At 44.0% G+C, this 15,261-nt stretch overlaps 1 protein-coding gene across 1 annotated transcript in view; it reads left to right on the forward strand.

The window, feature by feature from the left end:
- The window catches only part of SH3TC2 (SH3 domain and tetratricopeptide repeats 2), a 62,079-nt gene extending 48,110 nt beyond the window's left edge, over positions 1-13,969 (forward strand). Inside the window, exons 13-17 of the mRNA XM_017875837.1 lie at positions 2,135-2,285; positions 4,480-4,602; positions 6,173-6,323; positions 8,242-8,438; positions 10,414-13,969. Of these exons, the coding sequence (XP_017731326.1) occupies positions 2,135-2,285; positions 4,480-4,602; positions 6,173-6,323; positions 8,242-8,438; positions 10,414-10,605 (814 nt within the window). The 3' untranslated portion in view covers positions 10,606-13,969. The remainder of the gene's footprint in view (positions 1-2,134; positions 2,286-4,479; positions 4,603-6,172; positions 6,324-8,241; positions 8,439-10,413) is intronic.
- The last annotated feature ends 1,292 nt before the right edge of the window (positions 13,970-15,261 follow it).

The raw sequence follows: 15,261 nt of genomic DNA on the forward strand, positions 1-15,261 counted from the left end.
CTCCAGTGAGAGTGAGGAGAGCTGTGGAGGCCAGGCCTGCTGAATCTGAACCCGGCTTGAGTTTGCAGGGTACAAAGTGGGGAGTGAAAGGCAGGGCTTCCTATAGTGAAAGATGCCTGTGGTTACTGTAGCTGAGCTGAGGAGGTTGGTGATCACTGCAGCATGGTGTGGAGTTTTTCAGCTCATTGCATTCTCAGAGGAAGTTTCACATTTTAAAACCTGTGAAAGGGTGGCCAGGGCCCATCTGGGATGTCAATAAATCTCATGTTAAGAGCAGGGCAGAAGAGAAAGTTTGAGTTTTTTCTTTCTATTTCTTACAAGGGCCAAATGCCTGGCACTCTCTCCAGAAGGCCAACAGCTGCCTCATTGCCAATAAGGATCTGGGCCTTAGGAGTTGAGGGCAATGCTTGTTTCCCTCATGGTGCACAAAGGGGCCTGGCGGCTGAGAGGTCTGTAATCAAGTGGTAACCACGTTTGTTGAGGACTTTCTACTTAAGTGTCCACAGACGTGGTTGATGATGATCAGTGTTTCTGGGAAGAGTTGCATGGCTTGCTGCAGTGGTTCTCAAACTTCGCTGTGCAGGAGTGTAACCTGGGTGTGTCTTAGGAATTCAGGTTCCTGGATTGCAACTGTAATGAATCTTTTTCAGTCAGTCTGAGGTAATTCTGGGGTGGGGGTTCTGTGCTTTGAATAAGGTCCCTAAGAAATGCTGATGCAGGTGGGCCACAAATCATGTTTTGGGAAATATGAGTGTTATGGGACGAGTCCTAGGCTGCTACTCAGAAGGGAGTTCTGGCCTTGGATCTTCCGCTAATGTGCTGTGCAAACATATGTAAGTTATTTCCAATTTCTGGGCTTGTTTCTTCTATAAAATAAGAATATTGGACTAGATTGGCAAGTCTCAAGCCAAACTGCACGACAGAATTACATGGAGAACTTAGACACAGTGCTTGTGCCTGAGCCCGGTGCTCATGCTATCACGATGTTGCAACACACTGGGAAAGAGTGTGGCAGTGTACAAGTTTAAAATGCTTCCAGGTGACTCTAGTTGTTGCTGGGACTGAGAACTACTATCTGGATGATGCACAGTGTTCTTTCCTTGTTTTTGAATACTGAATCGTCTATGAGAAAATATATTACCTATGTCTCATTTCTTCATTGGTCCCTCCATTGTCGTGGAGGGAGAGTTTTCTACAAAATATAATTTTCCAAATAATTAAAGGGCACCCGTTAAGCAGCAACCTGTTAAAACTTTCACCCTGCTTTGATTTTCTTTACAAACAAAACATCAAAATCTTTTTGATGACTTAAAGTTACCACTGTTGTCACTCATTCATGCATTCACTCAATAGGTATGCGTTTGGTGTCTACTTTGTGTTGGTAACTGTAATAGGTCATTCTCATACTGCTAATAAAGACATACCTGAGACTGGGTAATCTATAAAGGAAAGGATGTTTAATGGACTCACAGTTCCATATGGCTGGGGAGGTCTCACAATCATGACTGAAGGCAAAGGCAGAGCAAAGGCACATCTTAAATGGCAAGGGAACTGCCTTTTATACAACCTTCAGATCTCATGAGACTCACTATCATGAGAACAGCAGCATGGGGGTAATGCCCCATGATTCAGTTACCTCCCACTGAGTCCCTCCTACAACACGTGGGGATTATGGGAGCTACAATTCAAGATGAGATTTGGGTGGGGACAGAGACAAACCATTGCAATAACATAACACCAAAAAAGGTTATAGAGTAGTCAAAGGGTTGATGGATCATGCGTCAGTAATAATAATAATTGTAAGTAATCTTTAAACATTCATCAGCTGCCAACGACGTAATAGGCACTGTTCTAAGCACTCTAGTTTTATCTCATTTAATCCTCACAACAATCTGCTCAGGTGGGCACAATTATAGGCCTGTTTTACAGGTAAGCAAGCCAAAGCAGGAAGGATCCTGTAAGTTCTCAAAGTCACACAGCTGATTGGGGTAGAGCTGGGATTCAGTCAGGCCCACCTCCCTGTGTGATGTGGGACATGGCTGTTCCCTCTCGGAGCTTCTGTTTCATTCTGTGCTGAGGGGACCTTGAGGGCCCTTTGAGCCCTAGCACCTCACAAGTTCATGTCTGTCCCCAGGTCTCTCAGGAGGTCACTCACATGCATCAAGGAGAGCCTGCGTATCTTCGTTGACCTGGGGGAGAGAGACAAGGCTGCCGAGGCCTGGCTTGGGGCGGGGCGACTCCACTACCTCATGCAGGAAGACGAGCTGGTGGAGCTGTACCTGCAGGTAGGCCTCCTGCAGAGCTCTCTGGGAGTTGTTGACTTGGGTCATATGGGGAGGCAGCTGTACCCTCCAAATCGACCAGCTGGAACCAGAGAGGAATGATGTTCACCCTAAGCCCGTGGAGAGAGGGTCAGCACTGGGCTGCTCCCTGAACACATGGTGGAAACCAGGGTCATCCAGCAAGCTGAGTACAGGTAGCAAAGGGCCAGTCGCTGAGACCCATATATACGTGTGCACCCTGGGAGATGTGAGGGGAGACTGACATATCACCTGTAACGCCACTTGTCCCATTAAGTATACCCGTCTTTCCAAAGCTCAACATACACCTTGACTTTAGGGTTTCGCTGCAGTTTGAGGCAAGGTTGGTGTGCATGTGGGGTATTAACAATATTATTCTCTTTTTTTTTGTTGGTTTGCATACTTTTAATATCAGAGATGTGGTACAGTGTAGTGGTTAAAAGCCTAGGCTTTGAAGAGAGAAAAGCCTAGAGTCAAATCTCAGGGCCATTACATATGGACTGACTGTGTGACTTTGGGCTTGCCATATGACATCTCTGGGATTCAGTTTCTTTATGGGGGAACTGAACGCTATCTTTTAGCATAAGGATTAGTAAAACAAAAATTTATATATCTCACTTGCATAGTAGTAAATGCATAGTAAGCATTTATTAAGTGCTCAGAACTTAGTAAATGTTTAATACATGATATTTTAGTGTTTTATTACTATCTGTACAATATTGACATTAAATACTGTGATGATATGTAAGATGTTTAATTCCGTCTACAAAAATGTACCAATTTATCTTTCTTTCCCATGTTTTGTTTTCTCTCTTTACTTCTCCTTATACTAGCACATAAACTTGCACAAATTCACTTCTACTGAGACTTAATAATGGCTGCATAACACTGATTGCATGCTTCCTATGTACGGGAGACTTTGCTAAACACCTCATTTGCATGATGTAGTTTAACCCTCATTATAAATGCAGTAGGAGTTTCCATTATAATTTCCATTTTACAGATGAAGCTCAGAGAGGCTGAGTAATTTGCCCAAGGTGATACAGCTGGTAAGTGGTGGAGCTGAGAACTGCACACAATGTGACCTAGAGCCTTCACTCTCAGCCTTTATGCCATCTGCCTTGCGATTTAAGGGCTGAAAGCGTTTCTGGAGAGCAGACAATTCAGTCTTTTCCTTTCATGTTGTGGGAGACTGAAGCCCAGAGGGCACTGTTCCGATTGTGCATTGTTTTAATGGTCCTGACTCCAGGATTCCATCTCACTGGCCCCCTCTCTCTCTGTAGCTGCCCATGCAATAACACAGCAACTGCAGCATCTTGCCCCAGCGATGAAATGTTCACTGGCCAGAACGGGTCCCAGGTCTCACCCAATCCCAGGCTGCCACCTAACTGATGTTGTGCAGGGTCATTTCCATGGAAGTGAATCATTCTGGACCTGAAGCTATTTGAGATCCTGTAACTGTGCTGCAGATGCAGCGGTATATTCTTTACTCTTCAACTTCCTTAGCACATTTGGTGTAGATGTAATCCAAAATAGCTTGCTAGAGATAAAGAAGCTCTGGAGACTAGGGTATTGGGATGGAAGACACCAACATTTGTTTGCCAGTGACTATTGGCATGAAACTGGCGAGGTTCTGTTTTCTTTCTGAGCCGCACTATCTCCATCTGGAAAGTGTAAGGTGTTGAACTGGATCATTATTTTTCCGTTTCAGTTATTTACATATTAAATTCATGGTTTTGCTATATACATGTGTCATCTATACCATTGTTTACTTCTTTGACTCAACATCAAATCAATGTAGCTTTTTGTACACTTACTTAGCCTTATTCTACACAATACTATCTAAAATTGCAGGTTGGATGCACTATTAGTTTTTCTTTTTTTCTAAAACACATTAAAATAAATACTTAACTAGTAAAACAAAATGTTTTTCTATATGCCATTAAAAATAATCTAGCACCACCAAAAGCAGTCTCTCATACCAGGATGGGGAAATGCCAGACTGGAGAATCTCTAAAGTCCTCTTACCAGCCTTATGAGTGTGAAGACCAATTTAGGATTTGGGGGACTTTAGCAGAGGATTAATTGATTTAGGTGGTCTGCATCTTAGCTCTGCCAGTCCTGTGGAGGTCTGGAAGCCCTCCTCTCTGCCTTTAACAGCTGTCTCTGTCCCCACTAGGCAGCCATCCAGACAGCCCTGAAGTCAGAGGAGCCTTTGCTGGCTCTCAGACTTTATGAAGAAGCAGGTGATGTGTTCTTCAATGGGACCCGCCACAGGCATCATGCAGTAGAGTACTACAGAGTAAGTCCAAGCTGTGTAGTTTGCTGAGACAAGTCCTGGCACAGGCATGGGCAGGGTCAGGCTGGACTTTGGCCTGGGTCCCACTTCTCCTCTCTTGCTTGTATTTCATTTTTCTCTTTCTTGTCCAGTGCCCACCTACTTACCCTCTCTTCAATCTAGTGGGAGCTCAGGGAAGGTTCTGATAAACTTAGTCATTCTCAGGCTTGATAAGTTATCCTTCCTGGGATAATACATCAAAATAATTGAGTCCAGGAGTTCAAGACCATCTCGAACTCTTGGGTGCATGGTACTTTACAGTTTGCAGCACACTTTCAAGTTTACCAGTGTTTCCCACTTACTACTGGGAGTGCGGTGGGAGATTATTTAAAGGGTTATGTAGATGAGTGCTTTTGTTTGATCATATTTTTAATAAGCATGTATTAAAATTTTTTTTTTAGGCTGGGCGCAGTGGCTCACGCCTGTAATCCCAGTACTTTGGGAGGCCGAGGTGAGCGGATCACCTGAGGTCAGGAGTTCGAGACCAGCCTGACCAACATAGTGAAACCCTGTCTCTACTAAAAATACAAAAATTAGCTGGGCATGGTGGCATCTGCCTGTAAACCCAGCTACTTGGGAGACTGAGGCAGGAGAATCACTTGAACCCGGGAGGCGGAAGTTGCAGTGAGCCGAGATAGCACCATTGCACTCCAGCCTGGGCAACAAGGGCGAAACTCCATCTCAAAAAAAAAAATATTTTTTTAAATTAAAAACATAATATGAGCTCATTAAACCTATCACTTCACAGATAGTATTGCAAAGCATGAGGCAAGAAAAAGAGTTGATGTTAAGAATAACACAAATTAAATGAATGTCCAGATATTAAGCGGATATGTCAAAGATTGTGATTGTTTTTCATCACTGACGTTTAGGAATTCTCATTATCTAATTTGATCCTAAAATTTTATTCATTCAGCTATTCATTTATTTATTTGTTCAGTTGTTTATTCAGTCATCAAACGTTAGCAAACACCCAGTCTGTGCCAGGCACTGAGCTAGGGGTGGGGAAGAACAGGGAACGCATCTCTGACTATTGAGGGGCTTATTTTCATATGCATTTTGTAGATGAGAAAACTAAGTTTCAGAAAGATGAAGTGATTTGCCTAAAATTCTATCATAATAAAAACATAGAAATGACCACTTTTTGAGATATTCCCACACTATGTGTGTACTCAAGTGTGCTTCATAGATAGCGCCGTGGATGCTATCCACAGGGATGCACAGCTGAGAGCACACAGCTGAGAAGGGAACGACTTTCCAGTGACCTTGGGAAAAGCCACTTCCCTTTTCTGCTCCAGGTTTCCCCAATTTTAGGAGGCCTAATGCCCTCTACTTCTTTAAGATCTGGGCAAAACATCATGAGCAAGGACCAGGAGAGAGTTGAGTAAAGGCACACAAGGAAACATGGCTGACCCCCGTTTGTTTTAGTCCACTGCCATTCCCCAAACCCTGCCTGTAGAAGAGAAGCCTCCTAGCTATGGTATGCACTGATGATTCCTAGCTAGACTAAGGTTCCTTGGGCCTCTGTTCTTAGGCTGGAGCTGTTCCTTTAGCAAGGAGGTTGAAGGCGGTGAGAACTGAGCTCCGGATTTTCAACAAGCTGACAGAGCTGCAGATCAGCCTCGAAGGCTTTGAGAAGGCTTTGGAATTTGCCACCTTGGCCGCCAGGCTCAGCACAGTCACAGGTTGGTGGTCTTCACTGTAGGGTGTGTTGAATGGGAGAGGTGACTAGTCAAGGATAGACAGCAAAGCAATAACAGCACAGGCTTTGGAGTCAGACTGTGTGGGTTCAAATCCCAGGGCCAACTGTCAGGGAGACCTTAGTTAAGTAAGCTGCCTAACTTCTGTAAGCTTCAAGCTTGTCGTCACCAAATCAGGATTAAAAATAGTGCCCACCTCATGGTAGTTGTTATGAAGACCAGTGATTATCCATGTAACGGCCACAGCACAATGCTGGGTACATGGTAAGTCCTTGGTAAGTGTTGCCTGTGCCACACTAATTATTATATTACAGTTGCTGTTGTTCCCCAAGTGTAAAGTAAATGGTATTTTATTCTCTGCGTAGGCTATGTTCCCATTGCAAAAGGACTGTGCCCTAAATTTTAAATTAGTTAATTTTTAGTCAAAAGTGCATTTTCCCATGAAGCCAAAATGTAAATGAAGGTCAGGTTCCCATTACCCTAACTCAGAACATAGCTGAGTATCTTGTGTTTATGTCAAAAGCTAGTGGTAAACAATAAAAGTCATCAGAGGCCGGGTGTGGTGGCTCACGTCTGTAATTTCAGCACTTTGGGAGGCTGAGGCGGGCAGATCATGACGTCAGTAGATGGAGACCATTCTGGCTAACATGGTGAAACCCCGTCTCTACTAAAAGTACAAACAACTAGCCGGGCGTGGTGGCAGAATAAAAAAGATTTAAAAACCCCTCATCTTGAATGTTTGTGTTTGAAGAAAAGCAGGTTTGATTAGAGAAGCCTTGATTAGATGTAAGGGTAAATGGAATATTCTGTGATGATTCCAGGAGGGACTTCTGGGCATTTTCAAGGGCATCGGATGTGGATGATACTGGACTTTGTTGTGTCTAATTGCACTCTTGAGAGCTCCTTCTGTCTTTTCCCTACCTTTTTCCTTATTGCATAAAGTCTCATCTGAGTGACTGTGTGCTAATCTCAGGAAAGGCCTTGGAGGCCCCAGGCAGCTCCTCTGAGTACTCTTTATCTCTCACTGGATGGGAGCTGAAGGGAGGCTGCATGCATCCTTTCTATATGTACTTCCCCTGTGGTTGACTTTTCCATATCAGAGAATTTTCTCTCTCTAAGATTTTCTCTTTTAATTTTGGCTTTTGGCTCTTTGAAGCTTAAAAGTGATGTTTTTGGATGGTATCCAACAGTCACCTTGCAAATATTCCGAAGACGTGATTGTAAGCCTTTGTTCCCTGTAAAAGGTAGCTCTGTATTAAAACAAATCCACCAAACAACAAGTAATAGACCCATTAGAAACCAACATTCTAAAGCACGGTGTAAGGGTGAACAGGTGTTTATAGCTTATCTGAGACTGACAGTGGGTAATGGGGCCAAGGAGAGACTGCTACATGGTGGTACCCAAGATAGCTCTCTGAAGAGAGAAACTTTTGTGTGAGGAAGACATTTATTATACAAGCTATTCATTGCAATTCTTAGCTACTCCATCAAGCTAGACTTGTCACCATGTCCCATTAAAAGGGTTTAAGAAGAATTCTTTCCCAGAATCCTGCATTACAGTAGCATCTGCAATAAGGAGAAAATTTTCTTCCGAGAATCACCCCCAGGAAACCTTGACCGGCACCCATCCTCTACTAAGTCACTCTTATAGAGCCCTGCATTTTCTTTTGTAGCATTTATGACATGTGTAATGTTACATTTGTTTGTGGGATTATTTAAGGAATGTCTGTCATGTGAGACAATAAGCTTTATGAGTACAGGCACCTCTTCTGTCTTATTCGCTATGCCCTAGCACAGTCCCTGACATCTAGTAGACCTTCAAAAAGTTTTATGGAATGAATGAGTGAACAAATGATGCAAAGTGTTGGCTGCAGGGTATCTCTCTCAGTCTTCCAATTCTTAGGAGATCGGAGGCAGGAGCTGGTGGCTTTTCACCGCCTGGCTACAGTGTACTACTCCCTGCACATGTATGAGATGGCTGAGGACTGCTACCTGAAGACCCTGTCCCTCTGTCCACCCTGGCTGCAGAGTCCCAAGGAGGCCCTGTACTATGCCAAGGTATATTATCGCCTGGGCCGACTCACCTTCTGCCAGCTGAAGGTAAGAGCCAGACTTCCAAGATTTCTTGAGAGCCACACCCAACCATTCTCCTTCCTGACCGGAAGACAATGAGGAGCCTTTGGGGCGGAGCTGAGAAAACCAGAGTGCCAAGATGAGGAGTCTTGTTTCATAGGGTGAGGAGTGGCTTTACAGGGGACATGGAGGCTCTTTCCAGTTAGCCCAGCTGAAGACCTCAAAGGTGCTCCCATCTTCGCTGAGGAATAGACCATGGTTCCTCTTTCTCCTTGTCTTGCCACCATGTCTGTGGCTGCTTTATCTGTCAGGTACTATAGGCACATTGCCTGTGAGTCTCTCAAGGGCCTATGGAAATATACAAGACGCCAAAACAACTCTAAGGTCTAAAATGAAGATCAAAATGAATACTTAAGAGCATGTCCATAAAATGTTACAGACCAACTAGTCAACTGCAACTCATTTCTTATAAAGTAATATAAAAGTACATTTTATGAGAAATGTGAGTGCATATTAACATGTTTGAGATAACGAGGTATGGGGCCTTTAAACTAAGTATACTTAGATCTTAAGAGGGCTTTAGCTCTGCTTCTCTTGCTTGCTGAATCTAGAACTTCTTTTTTTGCTTGCTTTATTTTTTTGAGACAGGGTCTTGCTGTGTAGCCCAGGCTGGAGTAGCATGGCTCAGTCTTGGCTCACTATAGCCTCTGCATCTGGGACTCAAGCAATCCTTCTACTTCAGCCTCCTTAGAAGCTGGGACCACAGGTGCACACAACCACATCTGGCTAATTTTTGTATTTTTTGTAGAGATGGGGTTTCGTCATGTTGCCTAAGCTGGTCTCAAACTGCTGGACTCAAGCAATCTGCCAGCCTCAGCTTCCCAAAATGGTGGGATTACAGTTGCAGTAGGCCATCATGCCCATCCCAGAACTTCTTATTTTTTTGGTGTCTTCTAGAGTTGTGTTGGTTGCAAGTCTCTGTTACAACCCTGACCCTCAAACTATGTCCCTAGATTTGGCTTCCTTTTACCAGAGGTCCCTGTCCCCTGAAGCCCAACCCTTAATCTCTTAATATAGTGGTTTCTGAGTCAGTCCTGTGTTTGGCCCCCAGGGAACCCTCAGGGCAGCTCTGCTGTCCGTTTCTTATTTGCCAGGCTTTGCTTCTGGCCTGAATTAATTACTGATTTAAGAGGGTTAATGGAAACCAGGCAGCCTTTTTGAGTCTCACCCAAAGAAGCATCTGTTTCTCATCTTTACCAAGCAGGGAGGTCCAGGGGCTAGTGAGGGACCCTCAAGATGGTGAAGAACCATCTTGCCTCTGCCCCACAGCTCCCACGAAGTGGTTCGGGGACAAAATGTATGATCTGATCATGTCAACCAAGAACTCTATAGATTGCAAAGGGAAAAACTCAATTCAAACTTCCTTCAGTAAAAAAGGCAACTTACTGGCTCGAAGAATCTGAAAGCTGAGCTACAAATTTAACGGCAGATAGCTCTGGATCCTGTTTCTCAATTGTCATCAGGGATTTCCCTACCTCTCATTGTATTCCTTGACTCTGTATGTTTCTACTTTGCTTCCTTTCTTGGCCTTTTCCCCTTATAGCTACTGGAAGTTTAAGTCCACCTCTGAACCTGCCACTTCAGAGGGACCTTTTTCCTTATTGAGACACAGTGGAAAGTCCCAGGGAGTGGCAGATATAGGCCAAGTTTGGGTCATGTACACATCCCTGAAGCACTGTGCCCAGGGCAATGATGTTTCATGATTGGCTGAGCCTCAGTAAGGGACCACCTCTGTGCCTGGAGTGCAGGGCACTGTGATTAGCAATGCTCCAAGGACCACAGTGGAGGGAGAGAGGAGCTCCCCTAAGGACTCAGGAGATGGAGATGGGATATTGGGCAAAAAAAAAAAAAAAAAAAGCTAGAGGGGCCAGCACAGCCTCCTCGCCTGTCCTGGAAGTGTTTGCTAATGCTGTCTTGTCTTTGCCCCACACCCTGGGGTTAGGATGCCCATGATGCCACTGAGTACTTCCTGCTGGCCCTGGCAGCAGCGGTCCTGCTGGGTGACGAGGAGCTTCAGGACACCATTAGGAGCAGGCTGGACAACATCTGCCAGAGCCCCCTGTGGCACAGCAGCCCCTCTGGGTGCTCCTCAGAGAGGGCACGGTGGCTGAGTGGCGGTGGCCTGGCCCTCTGAGAAAAGCTGTCCTGTCTCTGGACATTTGGCATGGACAGACTCTGACCCCACTGCCCTAGGCTCTTAAATACTCATTGGGAGGGTCTGAGTCACTACTTGGCCCAGCCCCCTCATTTTACAATGAGAAGAATGAAGTCTAGAAGGAGAGGGTCTCATTGCAGGTCACAGAAAGATTTGATGGTGCAGCGATGAGAATTCCTGGTTCCAAGCTTTGCATCTGGAGTCTTTACCAGTTGACTGTTGCCTTCCACACAAACAGCTTCTGAAAAGCACTTTCTCCATACATAATTCTGAAGAAGATGAGGAATCTTGCCCTCCAGGAACCTTCCTTCCTCCCCCAGTGAGGAAATCAGTCACTGCACTGGTGCAAAGGCAAGCCGATTGGAATTTGTGCTCTTCACCAATTTTCTCAGGGAAAGACCCCTTCCCCTTGCCAGCAGAGGAACCTGTAGTTTTTTCCATTTCTTTCTTCAGAACCAAAGTGTGTATCACTCCTCATGCTCACAGGGATGGGCAGGAGAGAATTCACCAGGCTCTTAGCTCAAAAGACACAGTCTCAGAATGGCCAGATGGATAGCACGAAACCCGACTGGGATTCACTATCTTCCTCCTGCCGTAAGGCTGTGCTCCCACATAACAAGCTCCAGGGAAGCTTTCTAAGAGCCAAGGCTTGGAAATTGAGTGTTAAGAAAATTATGGCATAAATTACATATAAATAGTATATATGATTAAATATTGTCCAGTTACATTTACACACACATTTTGTCTCATCCACAATGGGGACAGATGAGATGGAGGACTTGAAGGATGGGTGAGAATCCCAAGACATGTCATTTTTTTTTTTTTTTTTTTTTTTGAGACATTGTCTCCTCTGTTGCCCAGGTTGGAGTTCAGTGGTACAGTCAGGGCTCACTACAACCTTAGACTCCGGGGCTCAAGTGATCCTCCAGTGTCAACCTCCTGAGTAGCTGGAACTACAGGCACGTGCCACCACACCCAACTACAAGGCATCTTGTTGATTTCAGGGTAGCTGCTTTGCAAAGCATCTCTATTAATGACCTATCACTGCATAGCACACTGAGTGGACTGAAATGCTTATAATCTCATGGTTTCTGCAGGGCAGGAATCCAAGCATGACTTAGCTGAGCCCTCTGGCTTAAGGTGGTTCACAGGCTACAATCAGCCAGGGCTGCAGTTATCTCAACTTTAACTAGAGAAGGATGGGCTTCCAAGCTCACCCACACAGTTGTTGTTAGGAGTCAGTTTTTTTGCTAGCTGTTGGCCAGAGGCTTCCTGCAGCCACTTGCTACGTGGGCCTCTCTGCGGGGCAGTCACAACATGGCACCATGCTTCACTAGAGGGAGCAAACAAGAGGAGCAAGAACCAGAGTGAGCAGGAGAGAAGGAAGTCACTGTCTTTCCATAACCTAATCACAGAAGTGACATCTCCTTAGTCTTACCTATTCAATTCATAATAAGTGAGTCACTAGGTCCAGCTCCCACAAGAGTGGGGTGTTTATCAACAGCTTGAATACCAAATGGTGAGGAATCATTGGGGATCATTTCAGAAGTGACCTACCACACAGTATCTGAGTTCTTTGATAATGAAATCAGGAATTCTCTAAGATAGCTAACTGAAAATATGGTCCACTAACCAGCAGCATCAGCATCACCTGTGAGATTGAACTGAAAATCTGCAGCCCCACCTATGGTCTCTGAATCAGAATCTCTGGATCCCAGAACCCTGACTCGTGCAAACTTTCCTGTGGTTTTAATGCACCCTGAAGTATGGGAAGCACCACTGCAGGGTAAGAACCCTCAGCTAGTGTGCATACCTATTACCTGGTAAGGTTGTTGAACATGAACTTCCTGGTTTCTATCTCTAATAATTCTGATTCAGTAGATCTGGGATATATCCCAGGAACATGCATTTTATCAAGCAACTCAAGCAAGCCTGATGCAGGTGGTTCACCCTTGCTCCTTGTGTGAACCACAAGGACACCAGCCATAATTCCCTGCGTCTGATGCCCATCAGCTTAGCTTTTATTATCAGACCATCTGCCCTTAATTTCTAGCTTCTTGGACTGACCAGATGGTTAGTTGTATGGCAGGATGAGATGGGAGTGGTGAGTTGAGCCACGATTGTATCTTCTAGTCATCAAGGTTGTCTACGCATTGGCACATATTTTCTCTTAGAGATGTGGTTCGTTGTCAAAAGGCTGTCTACTCTCTAGAGTATTCCCAGGAAGGAGAAGCTTCCAATTGTCTAATTAGTAAAATTATCTAATCCACTACCATGCAGAATAGACGCGGTTTTGCCCCCACCACAAGCTGTAAAAGCCCCAAGCTGGGAGGGATGTTGTGGTTGAGGCTATCCAGTCTAATCTCCCATGCATAGTCCTTTCAACAACATTCCTGGGAGACAGTCAGGGGCACACGCATTCCAGAACAGTTATGCATCGTATATTTGAAGAAGGCTCACACAGCTCTGGAAACCATGCCATTGGCCATTCCCCATCTGACTCAGGTTACAGATCCCCTCCCTTTTCCCACTGACCACTCACTCTCCTCTGGCCAGATTTGTTTCTGTTTCTCTGAAAGAGCGGTTCCCATACGTGCACCAGGCTTTTGACACTGGCTGGTGGGTGAAGAGTACAGAGGGATGTTACTATACTTAATTTGATTCTTCCTCTCCCCAGCAACCACATCTGTCCTTGGCCTCCATTGAGCTATATAATGAATTGAAACTTCTGTGTCTTCTGACTTGAACTTCTGTTTGGACAGATCTTTCTCAACTGCTGCAAATATACATATGCATTTGCATATGCATACACATACACACATATGTGAAGAGCATTGTATCTATTCATGTTACATTTCACTGGAGATTTTAGCTAAAATTCCCCGATTCTGTGCACTTTGATTTACCTGTAAATCTGATGAATTTACCTGTATCCAGGTCAGTTATCAAAATGTTTAGCATGTTTCCAAAGACAAGGGTAAGACTATTTTTTTTTTTAAATAAGAAAAACATTGTGTGATATCATTGCAATTACTACATTCTATATGTAAATCACTTGCTAAAACTCTTTTAAAAGGCGTTTAAAGATTTCATTTTTAAAATGTGGGCCAACTATTCCCTTTGGAAACATGTTGATGCTACCTTTTTTTCATGATCCGCAGAGAGTAAAGTGGTGATTGGATCTGGTCTCTACTTAAACATTGTGAAAAAATAAGTGTATCATAGCCAAAGATGATCTAGTTATCCTCTTTATTCTAATTGTTCCCTCAAAACTTATATGGGCTGTGTGGCTGCTGGCTCCTTACATCTAATCTAAATAAAGAACAAGGAGGGCATTGCAACATTGTGGAAAACCCTGTAACATGTTTTCTCAGCTTTCAGGTGTACTAGTTCCCTGTCCAACAGTATTAACACTTTGAAATCCAATATTGCTTTTGTCCTTTTCTTATTTACTTTTCCATTATTTTAAGATGCCTTTATATTGTGCATGTGTATATATATGTATGTGTGTGTTTTCATTTTCTTCCTCTTTGTAAATATAATGCACCTCATTTGGCAGAAGTTTATTTGAGGAAGGGAATATGCAGAAATGGAGCGTGTTAGGATGAGGGATCAGGAAGCCTGTCACTAAAGGGAACCTGGATTTTGGTCTTGATTTTGACATTAGATTGCAGTGTGACCTTGGGCAAGTCGCTTAACCTCTGCACATCTCAGATATTTGTCCTCTGATAAAAGAACCTCACCTCTGGGTTTTCAGCAGGAGCTATTTTAGACTGTATGAACAGGATGAGAAATAGTATTGGAGAGATGAAATAATATATTTTTATAGCCCAATTATATTCTCTTCTTTTTACAGGTGAGTAAACTGAGGAACAGAAGGGTAACATTCTCCCAGACACATTGGTAGTTAGTGGCAAAGGCAACAGTAGTTGAGGCAGGGGTCTCATGATTCAAGGACTTAGTTGCACAAATGACAGGATTTCTGCTGTTTTGGGGTGCCTTCACAGTTGTATGTATATATGTACACGTGTGTGTATGTATGCATGCATTTATCATGATATGCACCAAAGAGCCTTTACAAAACATTTTCTAAATTGATTTACTTCTTTTACTCATATTAACTTATTTTATTATTATTTTTTTTGAGACAGAGTCTCACTCTGTTGCCCAGGCTGGAGTGCAGTGGCGCATCTCAGCTCACTGCAAGCTCTGCCTCCTGGGTTCACACCATCCTCCTGCCTCAGCCTCCAGATACAGGCACCTGCCACCACGCCCGGCTAATTTTTTTTGTATTTTTAGTAGAGACGGGGTTTCACCATGTTAGCCAGGGTGGTCTCGATCTCCTGACCTCGTGATCCGCCCGCCTTGGCCTCCCAAAGTGCTGAGATTACAGGTGTGAGCCACCACGCCTGGCCATATTAACTTATTTTTATAAAGCATGACTAGTCTATATAGAAGAAAAACTTGTATTGTTTTCCATAAACAGAATTCTGTAAATAACGGCAAATACAATGAAAATAAAACAATGCATTAACTTCAAACTAGGTCATGTTGCTCATTGCAAGCACCCAGCCTAGGCCTTATCTGGCATTGTTTGAAAACAGAGAGATTAATAAGTGGCAGAGAGTGTAGATG

Source organism: Rhinopithecus bieti, unplaced genomic scaffold, assembly GCF_001698545.2.
Source record: "Rhinopithecus bieti isolate Rb0 unplaced genomic scaffold, ASM169854v2 scaffold_7673, whole genome shotgun sequence".
NCBI lineage: Eukaryota > Metazoa > Chordata > Mammalia > Primates > Cercopithecidae > Rhinopithecus > Rhinopithecus bieti.